Source organism: Scomber japonicus, chromosome 21, assembly GCF_027409825.1.
Source record: "Scomber japonicus isolate fScoJap1 chromosome 21, fScoJap1.pri, whole genome shotgun sequence".
NCBI classification, from domain to species: Eukaryota; Metazoa; Chordata; class Actinopteri; order Scombriformes; family Scombridae; genus Scomber; species Scomber japonicus.
Window position 1 is genome coordinate 13,276,269 of NC_070598.1, and position 22,466 is coordinate 13,298,734.

Consider the following 22,466-nt stretch of genomic DNA (forward strand, 5'->3'; position numbering starts at 1 on the left):
AATGATTTGCATTTCAAAAGATGTTGTACCCTGTCGCTGCCTGACTCAACACTGTTACAGTTTGTTGAAGTTGGGGCCACTCAGGGAAGCCAGTTGTAATTCATGTTGCACAGCTGGGCTGGCTTTACTGTGCGTTCTGCTACAGAGGACACAGCCTAACAAACTACCTGCCTCTCTGTCAGGGGATCTATGTGATCATCCCGGTGTAATCTTAGTGTGGCATCTCTGCGTCCCAAAGGAGAACATGACTTCATCCTTTGTTTGCTATTGGATTTCTTACAGAAAGCACAGGTGTGAGGCGAAATCAGAGCAAAGACAGGCAGAACATCCAGCTGTAGATGAGATGCAGCAGATCTATGAATATGGCATTATGAATTAAGACACAGCTGACATCTGTATTATGAGAAGCTCAGTGGGGAAACAGCAGCGTGATATACACAGTGTGTGTATGTGTGTGTGTTTTAAAGCAGAGCCATTATCACATGAACATAATGCATATTCACAAAGTGCTGACGCTTCAGTTCTGTGCTTCAGTGCTTGGATGTGTAGCAGCACACACAAACATGGGCTGCATGTTAAACAGATGTGGGAGCTGTAGTGAGGATGGTTTCAGCACCGTGGACAGAGACTCATGCCCCGCACGCATTAAAGCAATGAAGAGGACAGGAAATCTTATTGTGAGGCCACAAGCAGTCAGTGAGGCTCAACTGCACAATGATAGTCCCCTGTGTGTTCCCAATGTTTGTTTTTCCTCCCTCCATCTTCTTCTTCCACCTGTCTCCCCCCAGCCCTTCCACTTGCTCCCTCTGTTTTCTGCCTCAGTTCGTGTTTCCTCTTTATTTGTGGCTCCGTGCACGATTAAATTGCATCAGCTGTTATGTGACTATTGAAGACGATTAAAGCCAGTGATGCTTTTGATGCTGATCAAACACCCCTTTGCTCCAAAGATCAATGAGTTTATCTAGTAAAGCTTGCATCCTGAGGTGTGTCCTTAAGAGCACAGACTTTTTATTCTGACCAACAAGGATGTGGATTATTGCTGAGTCGTTCACAGCATTTAGACAGAATTGTGCATTGTGTGCCTGCATTGTACAGTGCAGATTTTTTTGTAGAACAGTTTTTAAAGGCAGTGACAAAGAGTAAGTATAGTAAGAGTAGAATATATGTTAACTGTCCTGGGTCCGCCCCCTCATGAGAAAATGATGTAGCTCTGCCTCGATGCTGCACTTGAACAACCTTTCCATTTCATTGCCATCCCAAAGAAAATCAAACTCTTGTGCTATCAGTTGTAAAAATAAACCCCCAAAACAAAACAACATTCTTTTTATGAGATGAATGAGCCCCAAGAGAGAGGCATGGATCTTCCTTGTAATTTTCCTCTTTTTGATCAGATGTAGAGAACCAGAGTAGCAGAAGTAATAATGCAGCTGTTCTGATGTGCTGTTTTTAATCAAAGAGGGAAGTTTGACTGGCATTGAAACATGGGTGCAACAGTTTCAGGTTAATTATGTCTGTTAGATGAGAAGAAAATGTAGATATAAGGGGTAGAAATACAAGTTATTCTCTATTACCCATGTTGCAAAGTGTATCACAAAATGAAAAATAGTGATATGGTGTTATTGAATGTACATCTCATCAAACCCATTGAGGTAAATTTGTGATTTTTGGGCTGTATGTTTGACCAGACTTGTAACTCAGATTGCCAATATCTGACAACCAATAAGTGATTACAGAGAAAAACTCCACCAAAACCAATAATTCCAAAAGTTAGGAAGTAATGGTAATTGCACTACATATATTACAGTAAAACCACATAGAGAGCTTTTACAGTAAATGACATAATAGCCACAAAAAGAATAAATAGATTGACTCCCACTGATCAGATTTCCATGTGAGTACAAAGACCAAGAACTGCCTGAATTCAATACTATATATATGTTGTAGAGCATTTATGTATATGTGTAATGTCAAAGTATGTAATTTTAAGTTATGAGTCATCTCCAATCTTCACATCCAAGGTTTGCTACATTGCTTCATGTTATTTCCATCAAATCAGTTTTTTCACCCCAAACCCCCCCCCCCCCCCCCTCCTCCATTTCTCCCTTGCACTCATCTGCAAAGTCCCATCACTTGTTTCTACCTCATTCCCTCCCAACAAACAGCTGCAGTATCAAAACCGTAATGTGTAACAGCGAAGGCGAGTGGGGGTTCATTTACTCACTCTGATGAGACACTGCTTATGATTTGCCAGAGAATTGATTTTTTTTTTTTCACTCGCTAATGAAATGGTGGCTTTGCAGAGATAGCAAGCTGAGTCAACAACGACAGAATATTTTCCAAAACGTGAAGCAGCCTTTTATAATAAATGAAGTAATTGCATTCCAGATTAATGCCAGCCACTAGCACATTTTTGGTAAATGAATATTCTTTTTTAAACACAGAGTCTTTTTTAATCACTTAACATTTTCAGTGCAGTGTCAACTACAAAGCTACATCTTGACAATACTGTTTAACTGTATTCTGCATGATGTGTGTTACTTACTGCAACATACACAAAGGATAACAGTCTCCTTAATGAGCTGATGATTTGGATAGACTCAGTTGCATAAGATAATCCGCACACTTGTTTCATCTTTGCTTTATCAAGGAGGATCTGCATCCATCTGCAGGCTCCTGACATGTCGGTAAAAACCTATCATTCTTTGCTATTATCAGCAGACAGTAAAACTCGCTTTCATTTTACTCCCTGCTATGATCTGTCAAGTCATATCTCAGGCAATAGAGCTGTTCTATTAGAACAACGGACTTATGGATCAAGTAAGTGTAGCTCGGAGCAAAAAATGTCACTGGATTGATTTGATGTTACAGTCGAACTTTGAATTGTAAAATTACTCATAATGAAGTCTGAATGTTTATTTAGCAACTTTAATAACTTGAATATACAGCTGGTCTGCTAATAATTATTAACTAAGTCTCAGTTTAGGAGTTGTAATAATCACCTGCTGATTTTAGTGAACCCTTGATGGCACAATTTACAGTGCTGGATGGGTTTTGGATTCTTAAACTAACCAAATTAAATAGATCAAGTCCACATGAAATACAGTTCGTTGGGCACTGTTGCACAATCAATTTTTATTGCGTGAATGTAAGACATACTATTTCACTTTTTATAGTTAAGTTACATGCTCATGATTCATTTCAAATAGAAGAATGATCACAATTAGTGTTGCATTGTGAGAATTTCATATATTAAGTTGAGAAAGAGAAAAATAACACCGGTATTCAGCGTCAGACAATACCATGAGGTATATCAGTTTAAATAAGTAAGCTGCACTGTCTCTAGTATCGATGGTTCTACTTAGTAAAGTTAAATGCCTTTGAGTCTCCCTATAGATTACTTTGGGGAATAGTATATCCACCCACTTGGAAAAGGTCCACTGGAGCCCACTCAGCTGTATAGGTTCTCTAATCTGCTGTGTTCAGGGTCTCAGTGGTGCAGCCCTGCAATCCTGTAAAGAGGAACCAGTTAGACTTGGACACAGACACATAGTCATTGCCTAACCTATTGATCCACTACCTCTTAAGAGGTAATTTATTTCACTTGGTGTGACTAGGTTTGGGCTATTTTCACTCACTGTAGTTACATTATGCACTGTCTTTCTATATTCATGTAATGTGATGGACGTTTTGGGGGGAAATTGCAGTGATTTCTCATGTAATTCACATTTCACATTTGATTTGCCATAGTGATTGAACATAAGCCTTTCTGTATGAACCAATTTTTTCTGCTGCTGACCTACATTCATGATAATTCATGTAGCGTCACAGAGAAACTGAAGAAATTGAATGGAATGTGTCATAAATAAGAAAGTCTGGCTTTGAAATATTTGTTATTCTTAACTTTTGAGACACATTCACTGAAACACATACAGACAATTTAGCACAAGTAGAGAGGTTCAAATATACATCTTGAAGTATCCATCAGACATCTAATTACATCTGTAACACACATCTGGAAACCTTTCTCTCTGACAGGCTTCGTTAGTCATTGGCATGCCTCCTACACTCTGGGTAATAATAACCGGTAATATTACCTCAGTTGTGGGTTGCTTTGTTATTTCATTTATGTTTATTATTCTTCCCCACTCTACTGTTCAAAGCAAAATCTTTGCAAAAATGAGGTCAGTTATTACAGCATAAAAAGTGATCATTAGGATACTGTTACTGTATGAGTTCAGTGTGAGAGGTGAGGTCCTCTTATCATACTATATAGAGCTCAGTCTATGATAAGGGCAGGCTTATTACCTTACAGCAGTGTCATTAACTGTCCAGAGTTTGTCCGGTGAGCCGAAATATGATTTTTCTTCAGTGTTTTTGTCCTGGTTGTATGTGAGTGTGTTATTATGGCAAATATTTTCATTTGAACATGCTTACTTTCATTTTAATTTTACATTCATATTAAAATAACTAGCTAGAAGTCAATGCAATCAATTACAGTAAAATGATTAGCAGATTCCCGTGGCTGTTTATCGTGACTCTGTGTGAATACTGAAATGAGGCATTTCAGTTTTGCTGTCTCAGGGGGTTGAAGGAAGAAAATCTTGTTTATTGTGCTGGAGGAAACACAGCCACAGTCTTAATCAACTCAAATATACCGTGTTCTGGTTTGTAGATACCACTTTTTGTTGTTATGAAAAACATTTAGTGAGCCATGGGTTACTAAGGCTCTCCAGCTGGCACGGTTAGAGTAATCACTACAAGAGAGGCAGCTGAACACACAACTTAAGCTCAGGTTAGTCCTGGGGGAGCACCGGAAGGGGCAGCGAGGGAAAACAAAGGATATCTGGGGGATCAGGCAGTGAGAAGATGACTAAAGTCCAATATGAGGAAGATTTAGAGTGTGCAAGCGTAAGGTGGGGCCAGGAAGTATGTGTATGTATTTGTGTGGAGTAAGGGAAACAGAAAGAGAGAAAGACAGAGAGGACAGAGGCTGAGGCGCATGCTAATGAAGTTATCAGGTCCTGTTATAGCCTGAGGATCCTGATGGCTGACTGCTGTATGTAATTGATAGTTGTGCTGGGGGTGTGGAAGAACTGATCATCTGATACACCGAAGCTTGACAGTTACACTGTATTTGTTCAGCTGGTGACTAAGCAAAGAGGGATTATGCCCATGTGTATATACTGTATGCATGCATATTAGGGGTTCAGGTAGGGGGTTATGCTTTAAAGCTCCAGTTATAAAGGCCCTGAAACATTTCAATTAGCTTCTTACTATGAGTGAAAGGGTCCTGCAGTGTTCAAGTTAGACTCATTTTTAGTTATTTCACATTAGAGATATATGTATTTATATTTTTCTCTGTGCTCCTCTCACTATTTTGAAGTAGGTAAGGTTCTGATGTCACATACCCCTCTGCACCAATCAGGATCAAATCATAAATCCGATAAGAGGTGTGGGGTAGTTACCTTTTTTATGTTGTCAATCAAATGTGATCAAACACCTAGACAAAGAAGATGAATTTTCAATGTTGAGTGATGAGTTGCAGGTGTACAGTAGTATACTCAAAGTGAAATGCTCAAGATTTTTAAAAACGAATTTCAAGGACTATAAATATTGCAGTGCCAAATCAATTATTTAATTCTTAAGAATATATTTACTGTTTTAATAAAGACATATTTAATCCAATCCCCCCCAAAAAAGAAATCCCCTCACAATTTCCCAGAGCCGAAGATCTTCAACTTACATGCTTTACCAGAAAAATATACAAAAATGTACAGAAAGAAATAAAGAAATAAATGTGGAAATTCTCTTACTTTAGAAACTCGAATGGCATCTTTGCTAATAAATAATTGGCAGAGCATTCAAATTGTGATTTTATTCATTTTCTTTAAACCAAGTGAGTGATTAACAAACAAATCAGTTTGACTGGTGGAGTCAGTATTCTCATACTCATAACTTAAAATGCCAGCAGCAACAACAAGAACAGAAAATGATCTTCACGTTATGCTGCAGGATTCAGTGAGTGAGGGCATCTATTTCTCGTGCGGGGGCAGATAAAAGCTCGTCCTCTGATTAGTATCATCTAGTAGTGCCAGCCTGATCAGGTGACATTGCCTCTCCCACGGTCTTCTCTTCCGCACGATCTCTTCTGCTCTTGTCTGCCTGCTTATTCAAGGTCTGGATCTCTTCCAGTGGTGTATCTCTCTCTCTCTCTCTCTCTCTCTCGCTCGCTCTCTCTCTCTCTCTCCTTCTCTACTCACCTTCACCTAAATTGTCTCTACATTGTTCTCTTTGTTCCAATAATGACCTTCTCCTTTATATCAAGCACATTGGACAGACACACAGACTTCACCCTAAAAAACCTGTGATATGACTTTGCATTCCCATATTGCTTTGATAAGCAGCAGGTACTGTAAATCAATGGCAGCTGGTGGCCTCTAGTACAGGCGACAGGGAAAGAGAGAGCCCTCTTGGCAGTCCTGGAAGAGCTGTTGCTGCTTTTCTTTTCTTTTTTTTAATACAAGGACAAGTCATGAAGAGAAGATGTCAGGTTTTATAGCTGATCAGAGGCACAGTTTTAGATTGTTTTAATTTCAGAATATGCTTCAGGTTACAAGAAAATATATTGTGAGTGTGCACATTTCTTCAGTATTCCTTACCTATTCTCCGCTCTGCACACACAGAAACTATAAAGTATATCTCCCCTGGCCTCGTCTCCGTTGATATATGAATGGATACACTGGCCTCTAGGAACGCAGACATCACAGAGAGCCGGCTCGTGCAGAGTAAGTGTTGTGTGCCGGTGGCTCTTGCGTGTCTCCTCACATCCAGACACCCATAGCTCAAACTGTCCACCTGGAGTCTGTAACAGCTCAGGTGGAAATTCAGCTAGCAGTTTGACAAGAAAGAAATGAGCAAAGCTTAGGCAAAGTCCACCTAAATCACAGAGGTTACATGGCAGCATCAATTCAGTATCTGTGTTTTTAAATTCACCTTTTTTTTAGCTACACTTATTCCCTTTTCCATGTGATACCTCCTTTAGTTCCCACAAGAGAAATGTCTTCTCAGATAGCTAGGTGTTCAGGGTCAGGGATAGAGAAGCATCCCTTGAAGTATTTCTAAGGAGACTTGAGCAGGGCCGGTGCTCCCTGTGACCAGAGATTGATCTCAGGATTTATCTTTATTCACCACTTTGCTAGTGTGCTCTTCCTTTCCGTCATTTCCATGCTCTGTGGATTTCTCTCTCTGACCTTCAATACCTTTAGAACTTCCCTTGTTTGCCCTCCTCTCCTCCTTTTGTCTTTTTCATCCCCTTTCCACTTTTAATTTGGGGAGTTTGTTTAAGTTGCAAGAATGCAGGGAGCATAAGTGATTGTCATTGTCCCTTCTAGGGAGTCCTTGAGACCTTCCAAGGACACAGGTGTCTCTTGGCTGGCTGACAGTTTGTCAATTACTGCCCACCAAACCGAAACTTCCTGAGCACAGAGATATCTCATCCAGCAACAGATCTGCACAGATATGGACTGCAACTCTCTCCGCTGCTAACGCCACCTGTTGGCCTGCTTTTAGTGCACTGATGCAGAGGCTGAAACTCCCACCCTCCTTATCTCTCTCTCTCTCACACACACACACACACACACACACACACACACACACACACACACACAAACATATGCTAGGGATACTATTCTGCTGATGCAAGTCACTCCAAGCCAAATAGCATTAAAGTCTACTTGTATGTAGAAATGTTGACCCAAATTTGAGTCTACATCTTACTACGGTTCCTGTCAAAGAAAATATTATTATATGTCAAACTGCATGGCCTTATCAAACAAGACTCATGTTATTTAAAGCACCCCATTACCATAGAAAGTGAAAGTGTCCGCTATGGTTACCTTGCTCTGCTGTACTGTATATATGACTTATGTAATGTATGCATATCCTCCGTGCAGATACGGTGGTATCTTTTTATGATGTTATTGTAGATGGTGAAGGACACAAGAATATATACGGGTGTACTCGTTCAGCAGCTCGTGTCATACTGGATGCAAAACACACGACAAGACGTGCAATCAATATATGCTGGCACACAAGTGTTTTACTGTTGAGACGTGGGCAGAATGCAGATGTGGTATGTGCTGCCATTTCCCTAAAACTTGCCAGGATATTTTTATGGTATCTGTCTTTAGCAATTCGCCACCGTTCGCTTCACGCATCCACCTCATGCCTGTGTTACTCACTCTACACATCTGCGTGTGCAGTTACCGCTGGGAAACACAATCATAAAAAGCCATAAAACCATAAAAACACATCCTTCACATCCAGCACATCTTTCCCTTTACCCCATCCCGGCAAAAACTATTAAGACTTAGAAACCCCGGGGTACTTAACAGAGTTCTGCTAGTTTGACTTCCCGTATAATCTACCAAATTACTACCTTCATTTATAGACCTCCTGTTGTTAGGTTAGTTAAATTACCCACAGGAGCTACTAAGCAGTAATTACAACTTTTACATCTTAGCATTGTTAGTGGTTTATAATTCTTAGACACAGGCCACAGAAACCCATTGCAGTTGTGAGGAGTGCTACTTTACTAAACTTGCAGTGCGGCCTGTATTCTTTCATAGATTTCTCTCATATGTCTTAATATTAGAAATAACAGCATTTTGATTCTCTGAAGAGCTTTGTAGAGCCCTTTGACTTTCTCTCTCGCAGGCAGAGAAGTGTGGTTCTCCACTCATAAACCTGCAGACTTCAGAATAACATTTTAGCACTCTCCTTGTTTGTTCATTCACCTACTGTTTGCTGCCAGAGCTGCTGTAGACACCGAGGCCGGGCAGGAATGTCCCTCCGACCAATTACTTGATTAGCTTTCCAAGCACACACAGCACAGCAAGGCTAGCCAGCTATAATACACACACAAGCTGTCTCCCTGTAGCCCTCCCCAAAACCTGAAACACACACACACACAAACACACACATGCAAGATACATGAGCATGTCCATAAAGGCAAACACACAGAAGCCGCCAATGTTCAAGGGGCTACATTATTTAGTTTTGCTGCAAAGACGCTTATGTACTGTATGTGCTGGTCATGCAAAAACCTAATACACACACTCACACACACACACACACACACACACACACACACACACACACACACACACACATTTTATCCATACATTACTGCCAATTCAATGCAGTCAATTTTCTTTGCTTTGGCTGAATCTCTCTGCAGTGGTCGTCCTGAAGTGAGCCTGAGCTGTTCTGACTGGCTCAAACTGGTCAAACAGAGTTCATTCTCAGACCACACCATGCGGACACACACACACACACACACACACACACACACGCTCATGCACAACACAGAATAACCAGGCATATGCACATTTGTCTTTATACATCACATTCAGAAGGACAGTTATTCCCTACAGCTGTAATAAGTTTAGCTTGAAAACTATTATAGTTGCCAAAAGTAGTTTTTAGTATCCTTACTTTCACATTGCATTTGTATGTATTGTAAGTATTTGGGTTAGCGTAGCAGATACAGACAATGATTAGCTATGACGTGATTGGCGCATTTGATGCTGAATTCCCATCCCGCATTTGACGGATTTGAAATTAGCATGCAGAGCAAGTTGTGGCCTCTACCCTCAGCACCTGTTACAGCGACTCCCTGTGTGCTTCCCCTCTTTCCTTCCTTCTGCCATACTTTTAGTCTTTTTAGCTGCTTTTCCCCCCATCAGTCCCATGTGTTAGTCTGTCTGAACATTTCCAAAACCTCTCTGTCCTTTAGTGTCTCATCAATTAATTTTTTCTCTTAACTTTTCACATTCTCCATGCACACCCTGTCTCCTTCATTACTGTACTGTATTAACCAGATTGTCATGATATTAATGTCAACCCATTATGATGATCAAAATCTTTATTTGGTAATGAAATAATGTCCTTTAAGAGTGTGGGTGTTTGTCTCCCATGCAATATTTTGTCTTTTAAACAGATTTTTTAAAACATTAGGGAATGGGAAAGGGAAAGGGAACTCTGTCCTTTTTACTTCACAGCACCAAGTACATGCCCAAAGTAGGCAGCTACAGTGTTTTTGACTTGTATATTTATGTGTCTTACATGATGTCAGACTAAACTGATTTAACTTTAATGAAGCTTGTTGACATGTTTCTTGCTTACTGGGGAAGTGGGGCACAGCTTCCATCTTCGGGGAGTTACTGTTGTCTTGTTTGCCTTGACTTTTCATTTTTTATTAAAACTCCACAGGCCCTACTCTTCCAGTCCTTTTTGTAGTACCTCTTTCATCTAACAGCTCTCTGCTTTACTCTGCTCCTGTAGGAGTTGATGACCAAATTGATAACTGAGACTCCAGACCATCCAATCCCTTTTCTCATTGATCACCTGCAGACCAAGCAAGACAGCCCTGGCAAACTGCACAGAGCTCTCTCAGGCTCGGCAGCTCTGTGGGCGCAAAGCTCCCCAGGTTGGTGCACACACATGCAAGCACATATAATGTAACAACACGTGCAAAATAGGCATATGTCTTATTCCTTATGAGGGCTAATAGAGCAATAGATCCTCCAGAGTAAACTTGGCCTGCATTTTTACCCTATAGAAATTGCATATTATGGAATTCTGAACCTGAATCGTGACTTTCTCTCCTAACAGAGAGCAAAAACACTCGAAGGGAGCACAGCAACTATGAGAAGCCATGGCAAATTCATCCAAAGAAACCGAAGAAATCCAAAAGCGACCTGGCTGTTTCGAGCATCTCTCCACCATCGCCAGAATCCAAGTCCTGTGAGTTTCAGTTTTGAGCTTTTCAGCAAAGTTTTGGGGCCCCTGAATTATTTTGTGATCATGTTGAGGCACACACAGACAGACTCAACCCACTTTAGAATTTCAAGCTGCACAATTTTGATACCTGTTGTATCGCTTGTATCCCAATTACACGCTCCATTGGGTTTAATCTCCATTTTTAATTTGGTATAATTATATCTAATTAAAGTTAGTCACAGTGTATAGTCCAGCGTCCTCCTTTCAGCTTCCCAGAGCCCTGCAGATGAGTTCATTAGAAAGCGCTATTTTTTATACACTTGCTGTGCTGCTGCTGCAAAGCCACACATTCAGAAGATGAATTGTTCACAAAGTTCCTGCATTAATACAGATGAAAAGATTATTCTGGTGGTAACTTTTAAAAAAAGTTCTGTAATATATTACTTCATCTATGATATTAGAGTGAATGATAACACTTGAGACAATGAGGCTAGGTCAAATTGGGAGTAGCAGATAGTCGCACAGCCGAAGACCATTTCAATAATTTAGCATTGTGCTCTGTCACTGCCAGACCAAGTCTATTTTAGGCTGAGGTCGAAGCATGATGAGTGTGTGAATTGAGTAAAATGAAAAGAAGTAAGAAGGGAGATCTCAGAATGAAGAAAGTGATGCTCAGCACATCAAGGTGTTCTTAAGTGAGGCGCGTTAGCAGCATTTCTGCTGTCCCATCAGAGGAAGAAGTCTTCAAAGCTACATTTAATATCAAATCACATTAAAAATGCATGCATAGGTGTTTCAGTGTGCAGAGCTCATGAAAAATTGAAATAGAAAGATCTGCCTCTTGTCGTTATTGCACACTGTAGCAAGAACATCACATCTGTCATAAATATACAGAGCTTTCACTAATACACATTGTTACATGAAGGCTCTTCCTTTGTCATGTTCTTTGTACAGTTTGGTAAAGGGTTAATCCGCTTTGGCCTCACATGCTTCTTGACTGATGCTTTAATGGGCAGCCTCAGTGGGAATTGAATCCTTAACCCTTAATCTAGACCATTAAGATACAACACAGCCCTTTGCTGCAGCAGCAGCAGCAGCACAACATACAGAGCAAAGCACACGGAGGACAGAAAGGCACTCTTTGCCGGAAGTAATGAATGTTTTTTGTTTTTTTTCTCTCTAGTCTGTTTCTGGCAGATACATTTGCTCTGTGGTTATGATTGTTACAATGCCAAGCAGCTTAGTTAGGGTAAACAAGGGTAGAGGATGGCAGATTGTAGCAGCAGTGGTGTCAAATATTCACTATGGAGTTTATTTATTCATGTGTGAGCGCATGTGCGTGGGAAAGGCAAGGTGTGATGCTGTTATCACATGTTTCATTTAAACATCCATGACATTTATTTTCAAATTCTCTTCATTAGATTCTGGTTGTGTCTGTTGGGCAATCAGCAGTGGCCAGTAGTTGAAATGGCAACCTGTACATTTGTTTGGTATCTCTTCATAACCCACTGGTTTTTACTGTTAATTCAAATTCAGCTGTGTTAGAGTGTAAGAATGTTAGATATGGATGAACTACAAGTAATCCTTTTCCTGGAAAAGGAAGTCGCTTATAAATAATGTCTGAATGCAATCGTTTATAAATTAACCATCATATAGAAGGCGAAGGATGCTGCTGGAGGACGAAGGCTGGATGTCATTACAGTATGTGGGTCATTTCCTGCTCCTGTTTGAGTTATTTTGAATCTTAATCAAAGAGACTGACAGACATTGTCCTCTGGCCTCCAGCCAGTCTGTGCTCCTGGAAGAGACACGTTGACTTTTCTGCCAGTGTTTTCCATTCCACTCTGTTCTGCAGTAATTCACAAGTCCTGTTTGGACAAATAGTGCATCAAGCTAAGCCGTTTACAGATCAAATCACAGTATTGTTGTTTTTTCAGCTTTTTGGATTTATTCTTGTTTGCAGAAGATTCACCAAAGTTTATCTGTGCTGCTTTCTGCAGATCTGGCATAAATTGTATGTTTGCATTCATGTCTGTGATGTCCAGTGCCACGGTCCGTCGAGTACCCCGCCTGGGACTGGAGGGAGAGCCGGGACTTTGATGAGCTCAATCACATTTTGCAGGAGAGCAAGAAGCTGGGCAAGGCCCTGGAGAGCCTGTCCCGCAGTGAGTGACTGCAACACAGCATCATGCATGCTTACGCCACACTTAATACATCCTAACATACAGAACTAACACGTAGGCCTTTCTGTGAATGTCACTGTAAATCCGGGGAGGAAACTGGATCAAGCAGCTAATCTTACAAGCTCACCACTAAGCTGTGAAGAAGTCTAAACTGGGATTTTGAATTGTATTAGATGCTTCTCTGCGCTTTAATCCATTTTCTTCTCTCTGCAGGCATCGCCATTTCTGATGAGCTTGACCAGGTAGATATTAACCAGACTGGAATCTTTATTAAAGTCATATATACACTGACATTACAGTTATGTGGAAATAGAGTTCTGGCATTCATCACTTTGCAGTCTTGCTCGTGCTACATCAAGTTAAAGCCAAGTTTCATACATTCACTCAGTTGACAGAGCTGCACAGCTCTTTGTCTGATGATGAACCGCTATCTCATGGGAGTGATATGTGAAAGTGAAATACTTCAGTAAGCATGTCCCCCATCTCACTCTCCCTTGCCGCTTCAGTGTGCATCTTACACACACAGCTTTGTCTGAGCTCTGCCTTTGTCCTCGCCTGGCCCCAATTCTCTCTCATCACAATAGTGCACTAGCTGCCCAGGCTGGAGATGCACATCGTGATTTGGAAATGATGGGTCTGGATGAGATACACAGCATACTGTATGTTTTGACAAGGACTTCACTTTTTGCTCAGAGCAGCAGTACATGTCCAACATCCTTGGGTTCAAGCCCAGAGATGTTCCTTCTTTTCTGCAGGATTGGACAGGGATTGAATACAACTTACTCTGATCATGCAGACACAATAGAATTTGATAGTACCCTGGATTTAGTCAAAGACAAGCAAGAAAACATGTCTTTGCCTTTTGTATTGAACAGGGGTGGTAATGTGTTCTGTCTAGCTTTGGGAGCAGGAGGGGAAGGAGACATCAGGCAGTGCTGTGCTGCTTTTCAGATCTTGATCTATACTCTACAGACATAGTTGTTTCTGTGAAGAACATGGTCTTAGTTATAACTTCAGCAGGAGTGCTTTCTTATATATGAAACTACATAGTGTTAAGATAAAGTTTATTGCCGTGCTTTCACCTGCTTTCTCCTGCCTCCTTTTTCATTTAAATCTGAATCTTTGTCTTTCTTTCTATCCTTTTCTGTTTGTTCTTTTGCCTCTTATTCTTTCTGTTTTGTATTTTTAGAACTTAGGAGGCTATAACTCAGTGTTGCGTCCTCGGGTGGTGGGGGAGTGGGTTGGTCGTGAGGAGGAGGATGCGGACCCTCTGGCTGCTGAGATGCTGCACCCTCCTGTCCCCCGGGCCAAAACTGAAGTTTGTTGGAGTGGAGACAGCAGTCCTGCAGGGAGGTTAGTGATTCACATCATATATGTGTGCGGTCATGTATGTTAGCGCATGTGTAAATTTGTATGTGTGAATCATTTAAAAAGCCAAAAAATAATTAAAAAAGTTAAAAACAGTTTTAAGAAACTTCACAAAGTTATTGTTAGCTCTTTAAAAATGAGGAGACTGCTCAGCTGTGGCTCCTGCTGCCTGAGGAATGCCCATCTGAATGGGTTTGATAATCCCATTTCAAAGGCGTGATCAAACATGCTTGTCATGATTCTGCTTCAACCCAATTTTGAATTAAAGCTAACCTCATTTCTGTGCGCTCAAGGCCAAAGGAATTTTGTGCTTGTTATTTTAAGAATGGCCTGTCTTTGACAATATAACGTCTTTATTATATATATATTTATATATGTATGCGTCTTACCTTCAACCATTAAACAATTTCACTTTAATTTCTTTTTCTAATTTGCAAAACTATTGAGGGTCTAAATAGGGTGGTATCTCTTTGACTTACCAGCCAGATGTTACTTGTGGTGTGTGTGTGCGTGTGCGCGTGTGTGTGTGCGTGTGTATGTATGAGACTTGTGAGACTTTGTGAGTGTCAAATTCACGGCAGCTCCTGATGTGACTAATTTGAGCAGGATCGGATATAAAACTATAAATCATGCACAGGCTTGAGATGACATACACACACTGTTAATCTCATTAGGTTACTGTATGGGCGGATTATGTGGAGAAATCACTTAGTTAGGAGCCTGAGCTGGGAGATAGCGATATGTGTGGGCTCACTGATGAGCTCCGCTTGGCGTGTCTGTGTGTTTGTGTGTTTGTGTGTTTGTGTGCGTCCGTGTAAGAATGTTTTGTGTCTACCTACGAGGAGTGTAAGACACTTGTGCAGCTGTGTGTTCGGAATGATACAGCAACCCAAAAATAATCACAGCTTCTTCTCTCATTAACTGGGGGAGTACTTGGCTCATCTGATAGGTCATTTATATCAACTCTTAATTACATTTACCGAGAACTTGCTCCCACTTCAGACTGTGTGGGGATTGAGATCAATTTTAATATCCTCATAGCTGTTTTCTGGCCAAGCCACAAAGTCAAACATAGCGAGATCAGAAAAACATTTGTCACTTTGAAGGTGTGAATAATCAGGTATCATAGTGATCTTCAGATATAGTCAGAAGTAGTATTTGGTTAGCTTTATAATTTGTGTGAGATCAAAATGACTCTTGAGTTTGCTCCTGAGCAAACTGGCAAAGACCAGCAATTCTCTCTCTTCAAATCCCATCTGACTCTTAATAGGCCAACCACTCTGGCATGCATACACATTCAGACCAGTGTCTTTACATTTTTTCTCACATATGTGACCTTATTTGTCACACCAGTCCATCTCTCTCCTTTAACTTTGGTAAGTTAACTTGTTTACATTGTCAATCTTGTACTCCTGTCCCTCGTTCCACCCCAGCTGTCACAGAGGACCATAAGGAGAACTGACAAGTGGAGCAGGCTCTCTGTATGATTGGCTGCAGAGTCTAGAAGGATGAGTGCAAGGGGCACATAGGAAATCAGATCCAACTGTAGTAGATTCCAAGAAATGGCTTATTTTGACAGTGTCTGTCCAGTGGAAGCAGACCTACTCATCCAGTAGCTGTCAGTGCCATAAACTGTACTTCTCTCTCTTGTCACCTTCATGTTTTATCTTCACATTCTTTCTCTTAACACCAACAGATACAGAACACTTACTGCACGTACAAACAAGAACATTTCATAATAAACAAGGTAGGGATAAACCAGATGTGTTGCCCTGCACCTGTTTTTATGTTGTGGTCAAATTTATCTTTAATGAAGGTTTGTGCCACCTGAGGTTGGTCCCAATGAAAAAAAACTGCTGACACTGCTATAAAAAAATATCCATTGGAGATATGAGCCTATAAGCTATAATATGGTGCAACACATAAAAGTAATAAAACTTACTAACACAAAATACCCAAGCGCCTTCTTTTTTCACAGTTACTTCTCTGTATTTAATGTAAGATTTGTCGCACTCACTTTTCATCACTGTGTGAAACTTTACTTTCCAGTTCCTTCTGTGGAACCTCATGGACATGTTTAACTTTTTCCAAAACTAGTGGTCAAATAAAGAACAGGGAAGATTTGTGGAAACCGCCACATGTGCAGAAACACATCAACCACTCTGCCTTGCCCATATTAGCAAATCTAATTAATACAAAATGAGCATACAGAGGGTATGAAGAAATATCTATCATCTTATGACCCTTTCCCATTCTCTGTAAATAGAAGTCATTAAACTGAGATTACCATCAAATTAATACTCTTCTGCCCCTCTAATCCACACCCTCAGCCAGAGGGATATGGAAATACATTTATCTAATATAGAGGTAATGCAGAAGTCAGTCTTCATAATTGTATCTGTATCTTTAACTGTACAGGAGATTGGAGACATTATTTGGTAATTTTTCAGTGGATAGCAATGTTCCAGGCTTATACGAAGATGATGCAATTTCATCTGAATAAAATGAATAATTTGGGGGCATCTTTTTTTCCCCCCAATTTGTGCATTGTTCTTAATTAAAACAGCCTGGGAGACAACCTGTTAAGCTATATGGTGCTTTGAGTGCTGCAGTAAGCAGTGACGCAAATGCTAACATAGATATAGATGGATTTTGCAGAATAATGGTGTATTTGCGTAGCTTCATCCTGTAAACAGTAAACAGCGGCTTATGTTTAAAAATGGCCACATGTTGTAAATGTTAGCATAAGCATTCACGATAAAATAAATATGAAGACAAAGCTACCCATTTTTTGTAAAATAGCAATATTGTCATTCATTATTACACTATGTATTTTAGCAATATGAAGTGATTTAGATTTGTCTAAATATTATGATTTGGACTAAAAAATGCATCATCTTCCCTGTTTGCTTCATTTAAATGATAGAAAGATTAAAACACTAACTAATCTCTCATTCTCTTTGCCATCCATCCCAGCCGTGTTTACTTTGGATTTGAGTTTTTTTTCCCTTGCTGACTAAACTACAGAGGTTACCTCATATCCCATAGCATACTTTTAAAATGTGCATGGCGCAGACCCTTTTTTGAATCCCACGTCCTCTAAATACTGCAGCTAATGGTTTTGTGGTTAGTGGTACAACTATTACTCTGTTGCTCGTTTTGGAGCAATTATCCCTTCTTATCTTCTCTCTGATAACCATTTACAGCAAGGTGTACTGCACCTGCATGGCACTTGAAATAATTGTATGGTATTTTGTCCAACATAACCATGGAATGGCTTCCAAATGCAGCCAGTGGTTAAATACACTTTAAATGTAATCACGAATCTGCACACTAATGGTAAATTTTGGAAAGCCTAAGCCTACTTAGATGTAAGCCTGACAGATAAGGATGAGAGGATGTAATTACAATAGGAACACATTTATTGTAAAGTGTGCTGTTTTTTAAGCTTACTGCAAGACAATGCAGTAATTTTCTATTTTAGTCATTGAATTTCACCAGTGGCATCAGTTTTCAATTAAAAGCATGCTGTAATGTCCAAAAACTGCATTTGAGTTCTAATCATCACGAGCCCCCGCCCCTTTGTCAACTTCCCTCGTCAAAGCCACCACAGTTTACAGATGCAAACTGTGCGCCCTGCAGGGCAGCGTGATCAACGTCTCCCTGACCTGCCTTCACCAATGACAGCCAGGTAATGATAGTGTTTGCCGTAAGCATCGGCATTGTCACTGTTGCAAAAGTAAACTATTATTAAAACATCGCAGTAAAGTAGGTGATAGCCCACCATTAAGCTCAATAACAAGCAAGCTTGTCTGATGTAAAATAAAGTTGTCAACTCTGGAGGGCTAGTTGGTTCCTTTGTCAGGCAACTGAAACAAATAATTATGCATTATGCTGTTAATATTTGAATATCTCTCCTCTCCTCTCCTCTCCTCTCCTCTCTTCTCTTCTCTTCTCTTCTCTTCTCTTCTCTTCTCGTCTTGTCTCGTCTCCTCTCCTCTCCTCTCCTCTCCGCTCTTTTCCAACTGTGTCAGCAGCTCTTCTATTAGCAGCACTATTCAGTGTTTTTTTTTTGGGGGGGGGGGGCTTTAGGATATCACTGGAACAATTAGCTACAGGCTCTGTTATGGTGTGTGTGGGTGTGTGTGTGTGCGCGTGTGTGTGTGCGTCTGCATGTGTGTGTGGGTTCATATTGCAGCAGCAGTATTCAGTTATCAGTGCTCTTTATTTTTTTGTTTAAACACCTGCCCTCCAAAATGTGTGTGCACAGTCCTGGCTTGGAGCATACTTATTATTATTATTATTATTATTACGATTGTTATTATTATTATTTTTATCATAATCAATTCCAGCAATGGACCTTTGCTGCAGGTCATTCCCCGCCCTCTCTCTCTCCCTGTTTCCTGTCGGCCTCTATGCCATATACTGTCTAATAAAGGCAAAAAAAGCCCAAAATAAATCATTTTCAAGCATTTAATTTATGGGAACCTTACAAAGCACTCAAGGACACCTTACAAAACAAAGTTAAAAACAAGCACTATATCAAGACATCATAAAATCAATCAAAGCAGTGATCTACAATAATAAGTTAGTACACTAGATAGTTATAAAATCATAATCAGTGCAAAACTCAATGTGGGTGTCACCATTAGAATGTGCCAGTTTGAAAAGGTACTTTTTGAGAGGGGAATAACTTACTATTAATACTTGAATACTTTATGGAAGTGATGTCGGTGATCCAAGTTTTGGTATGAGACTTGAAATATCTTTGAGGTTCACAATTCATATATAACTCTTCTTCTGCATTTGTTCCTCAGCCTGAAGATGGAAACAAAGAGCAAAGGGCTAAAGGAGCAGCAGCAGCATCACAAAAAGCTCCTGGCTGCCATGTTGTCCCAGGACTCCTTTGATTCAGTCCACAGCCCTGCCCCCTCTGTCGCAGAGGAAGAGATGGAGGACGAGGACGATGCCATGGAGCTTCTGGGTAATGTCACAAGCCTCTACACACATCACCGACCTACATGTATATACATAATGCAGTCGCACAGCAAACCTTTTCATGTTGATTCACTGCAGCACACAGTGCAACACACAGTTCACACGCATTTTTCATTTGACTTCTGTTAAACATGAGATGTCATTGATCATTATACTGAGCCAGTCTGAAAAGCAGGTGTACGATGCCTTACTGTTAGTATCACCAGATGCCTGGTTGCTGTGTGAGACAGACACCTGTTTACTAAGCAGCTCACACCCACCTGGAACAGCTTGGTGTCATTACCTTACCTTAGCCATGAAAGCTGACTAATGTCTCACTCACATGATGACTAGAGAAAAATCAGAGCTTTAACATTTCATGTTTAATAATGAGTCATTCTCTGTGGAGAGCTCATTAGTGTTTTCAGCATCTTCCCCAAGTTTCCGTGACAAAATCTGTTTTGAGCAGAATTTACCTTCTTTTTAATGGTCATGAACTACAATGACATTAAAGTGACAAAGTATACAACCTGTATGTCTGATGTACTAAACATGTTATTATTTCCATTGTGTTGCACCAAATGGATAACTGATCAACTATAGTAATATTTACAGCTGAATTTGACATTTTTTGGGATTCTTTTTAATCTACAGCATTAAATGCCAATGGGCAATATTTATTAGCACCTAGCAGTGATGTTACATATTGCAACCAAATGAATTGCCCTCCTCGTTCCCCTCCACTTCCAAGCAAGTAGGAGAAGCTCAGTGCCATAAAAATTGAAAAAAAAAAAAAAAAAATGAAACGCAGTCTCTAGAGTCACTGTTTGGTTTGTCCGTTCTGGGCTACTGTAGAAACATGGCGATGCAATATGGCAGCCTCAGTGGAAGAGGCTTATTCTAAGATAACAATAACACAATGATACGCCATATACGCAGCCAACCCCGGTTCGAATCCCGATCGGAGGTCCTTTGCTGCATGTCACACCCCCCTTTCTCTCCCATGTTTCCTGTCGGTCTACAACAAAAAAAAGAATATACTTATGAATATTATATTCCATTTCTGTGCAGTCCATTCCACTAGATGCCACTAAATATTACACACTGGTCCTTTTAAAGATAGGTTCACAGTTGTTCAAGTCTATTTTAAAACAATATGTGTGTCCATATGAACATTGGGGGATAGATTTTAAAGTCTGCCTTACTGTATGTGCAAAACACGGATGATATCTACCACTGTTACTGTCTTTTGGTATAAAACCCCTGTGTTTTCCAGTTGAGCTGCAGTGGAAAGATCATAACAAAAGGAGGGAATTTGGCACTAAAATGACTATAACTTTGAAAGATATACACTTGATTTGACTCATTTGGACATCTGAAGCTTCATATTAGCTCCAATAAGCTTTTAAATACATTTTTGCGCTGAAGTACCGCACATTGAAAGTACGTTATGAAGAGATCTCTTAATGACCAGTATGAACAGGATAAATGATTACAGCAAGAAACAGTGTTATTGTGAGCCCATCACACATCAGTATAGCACCATTTGAAATGGCAGAAGTTCCTTATAGAAGAGGTATTCTTAGCTAGAGGCTTCTTAGCTGGAAAAACAAATGGAGCTCTTACAGTACCATTATGATTGAAAGTACTTTCTTTGGCGGAATGCACTCAACTGCTCTGTGTTAAGATACCTTCTTGTGGAAAAGCATGCTGGTAAAAGTGGGAAAGGACTTTTTCCCTTACATAGAGTGAGTACATAGTTTTTTTTTTAAAAAGACATTGTAGTTTATATACTGTCATACCTAAATTCAACCTGTAGCGGCTAGATCAGCAATGTGAGTTTATGTGTCTACTGAGGAGTACTTTAGTAGTAACTGTTAAAGGAAACTATGCTTCCTGTTTACATATTCTGGCCAGATGTTCTCAGCCAGTAAGCCAAGGTATTCACTCTGACAACTGAAAAATCACAAAGTAGCTCCTTTGATTTACTCTTTGTGTGTCTGAGTGCAAAGTTTGTGTGCTTTCACATTCCTTCATGTCCGCCATGCCATCATTTGCTCACTTGAGACGGATGAGCAGGCGACACAGGGTAAACAAATCTGATGTGAAGTGTTGTTTTGGCTTTATTCAGCGCAGTGTCTGCAGTGTCGGCCACACTGCAGACTGAATTTGTTACCTGAACTGTTTTGTGTGGTAAAGCACCCCCCTTCTTTTCACTTGTTTTTCTGTCTTTCTCTCTGCTGAATAGTTATCTTTACCTGCAGAAGTGATTCTCTTGAGTAAAGTAGCTTATCCATATACTGGACCTTCCATAGAGGTTTACAAAGCATCACTTATGAACTTCATTGTAAAACATTGTAAGCCAACAGAATCTCCCTCCTTAAAAGCTCTAGTGAATAAAGTGAAAAGTCATCTTTTGTATTGTCCATAGTTCAGGGTTTCTTTCACTTTCTTCTTGGTTAGCTAACAAGTGTCAGACATACAGTATTTCTTTGAGGAACAATAACCCACAACCTGCTCTTTTTGCTTCTCTGTGTCTATAACGTGGACCATCAATTATATTGCTTCAGTATCTCCAGTCCCCTCACAGGTGCTGCTTTGCAGTGACACACAATATATCTACGTCTGTGCTCTCTGCTCTATTGTCACAGCACTGAGACACTTCTGCTTGTTAGCAGGATCTTTTTGTCAAGGTTCTCCTAAGAGTCACATTTCCTTATTGACATGTGGCAGGGTCTCCTATAGGTTACACAGACAGGACATGCAAGAAATGCCTGTTCTTCTCAAAGCAACCCATATCACTTAATCATTACATGTTTAGACTATAAAATATCAGAATGTTAGATAATGACAAGTTTCCAAAACCAAATGCAATGTATTTTAACATTATTCTGTCAAAAACTGTGATTATTTTCATAGTTGACCAACAAATCATTTAATTTGCTAGTTGTTTAAGAACAAATACCCTTTTTAAATTAATTTATGTCCTGCATTCACACTCTGGTTCCAAATCTAAAAATCATCTTATTTGATTTTATCCCTACTGTACATGTAGACCTTAATTACATTTAACTGTTCTACATTATGATATAGGCAAGTTGAATTTGACATTTTTCTTCTTTGTTCTAACTGGAAGAAATAAGGTGTGAACACATA

General features: G+C 40.0%; 1 protein-coding gene across 1 annotated transcript in view; it reads left to right on the plus strand.

The window, feature by feature from the left end:
* Positions 1 to 22,466, plus strand: part of c21h8orf34 (chromosome 21 C8orf34 homolog) — a 51,877-nt gene that overhangs the window by 526 nt on the left and 28,885 nt on the right. Inside the window, exons 2-7 of the mRNA XM_053342635.1 lie at positions 10,345 to 10,489; positions 10,675 to 10,806; positions 12,828 to 12,947; positions 13,179 to 13,207; positions 14,155 to 14,318; positions 19,151 to 19,317. Of these exons, the coding sequence (XP_053198610.1) occupies positions 10,345 to 10,489; positions 10,675 to 10,806; positions 12,828 to 12,947; positions 13,179 to 13,207; positions 14,155 to 14,318; positions 19,151 to 19,317 (757 nt within the window). The remainder of the gene's footprint in view (positions 1 to 10,344; positions 10,490 to 10,674; positions 10,807 to 12,827; positions 12,948 to 13,178; positions 13,208 to 14,154; positions 14,319 to 19,150; positions 19,318 to 22,466) is intronic.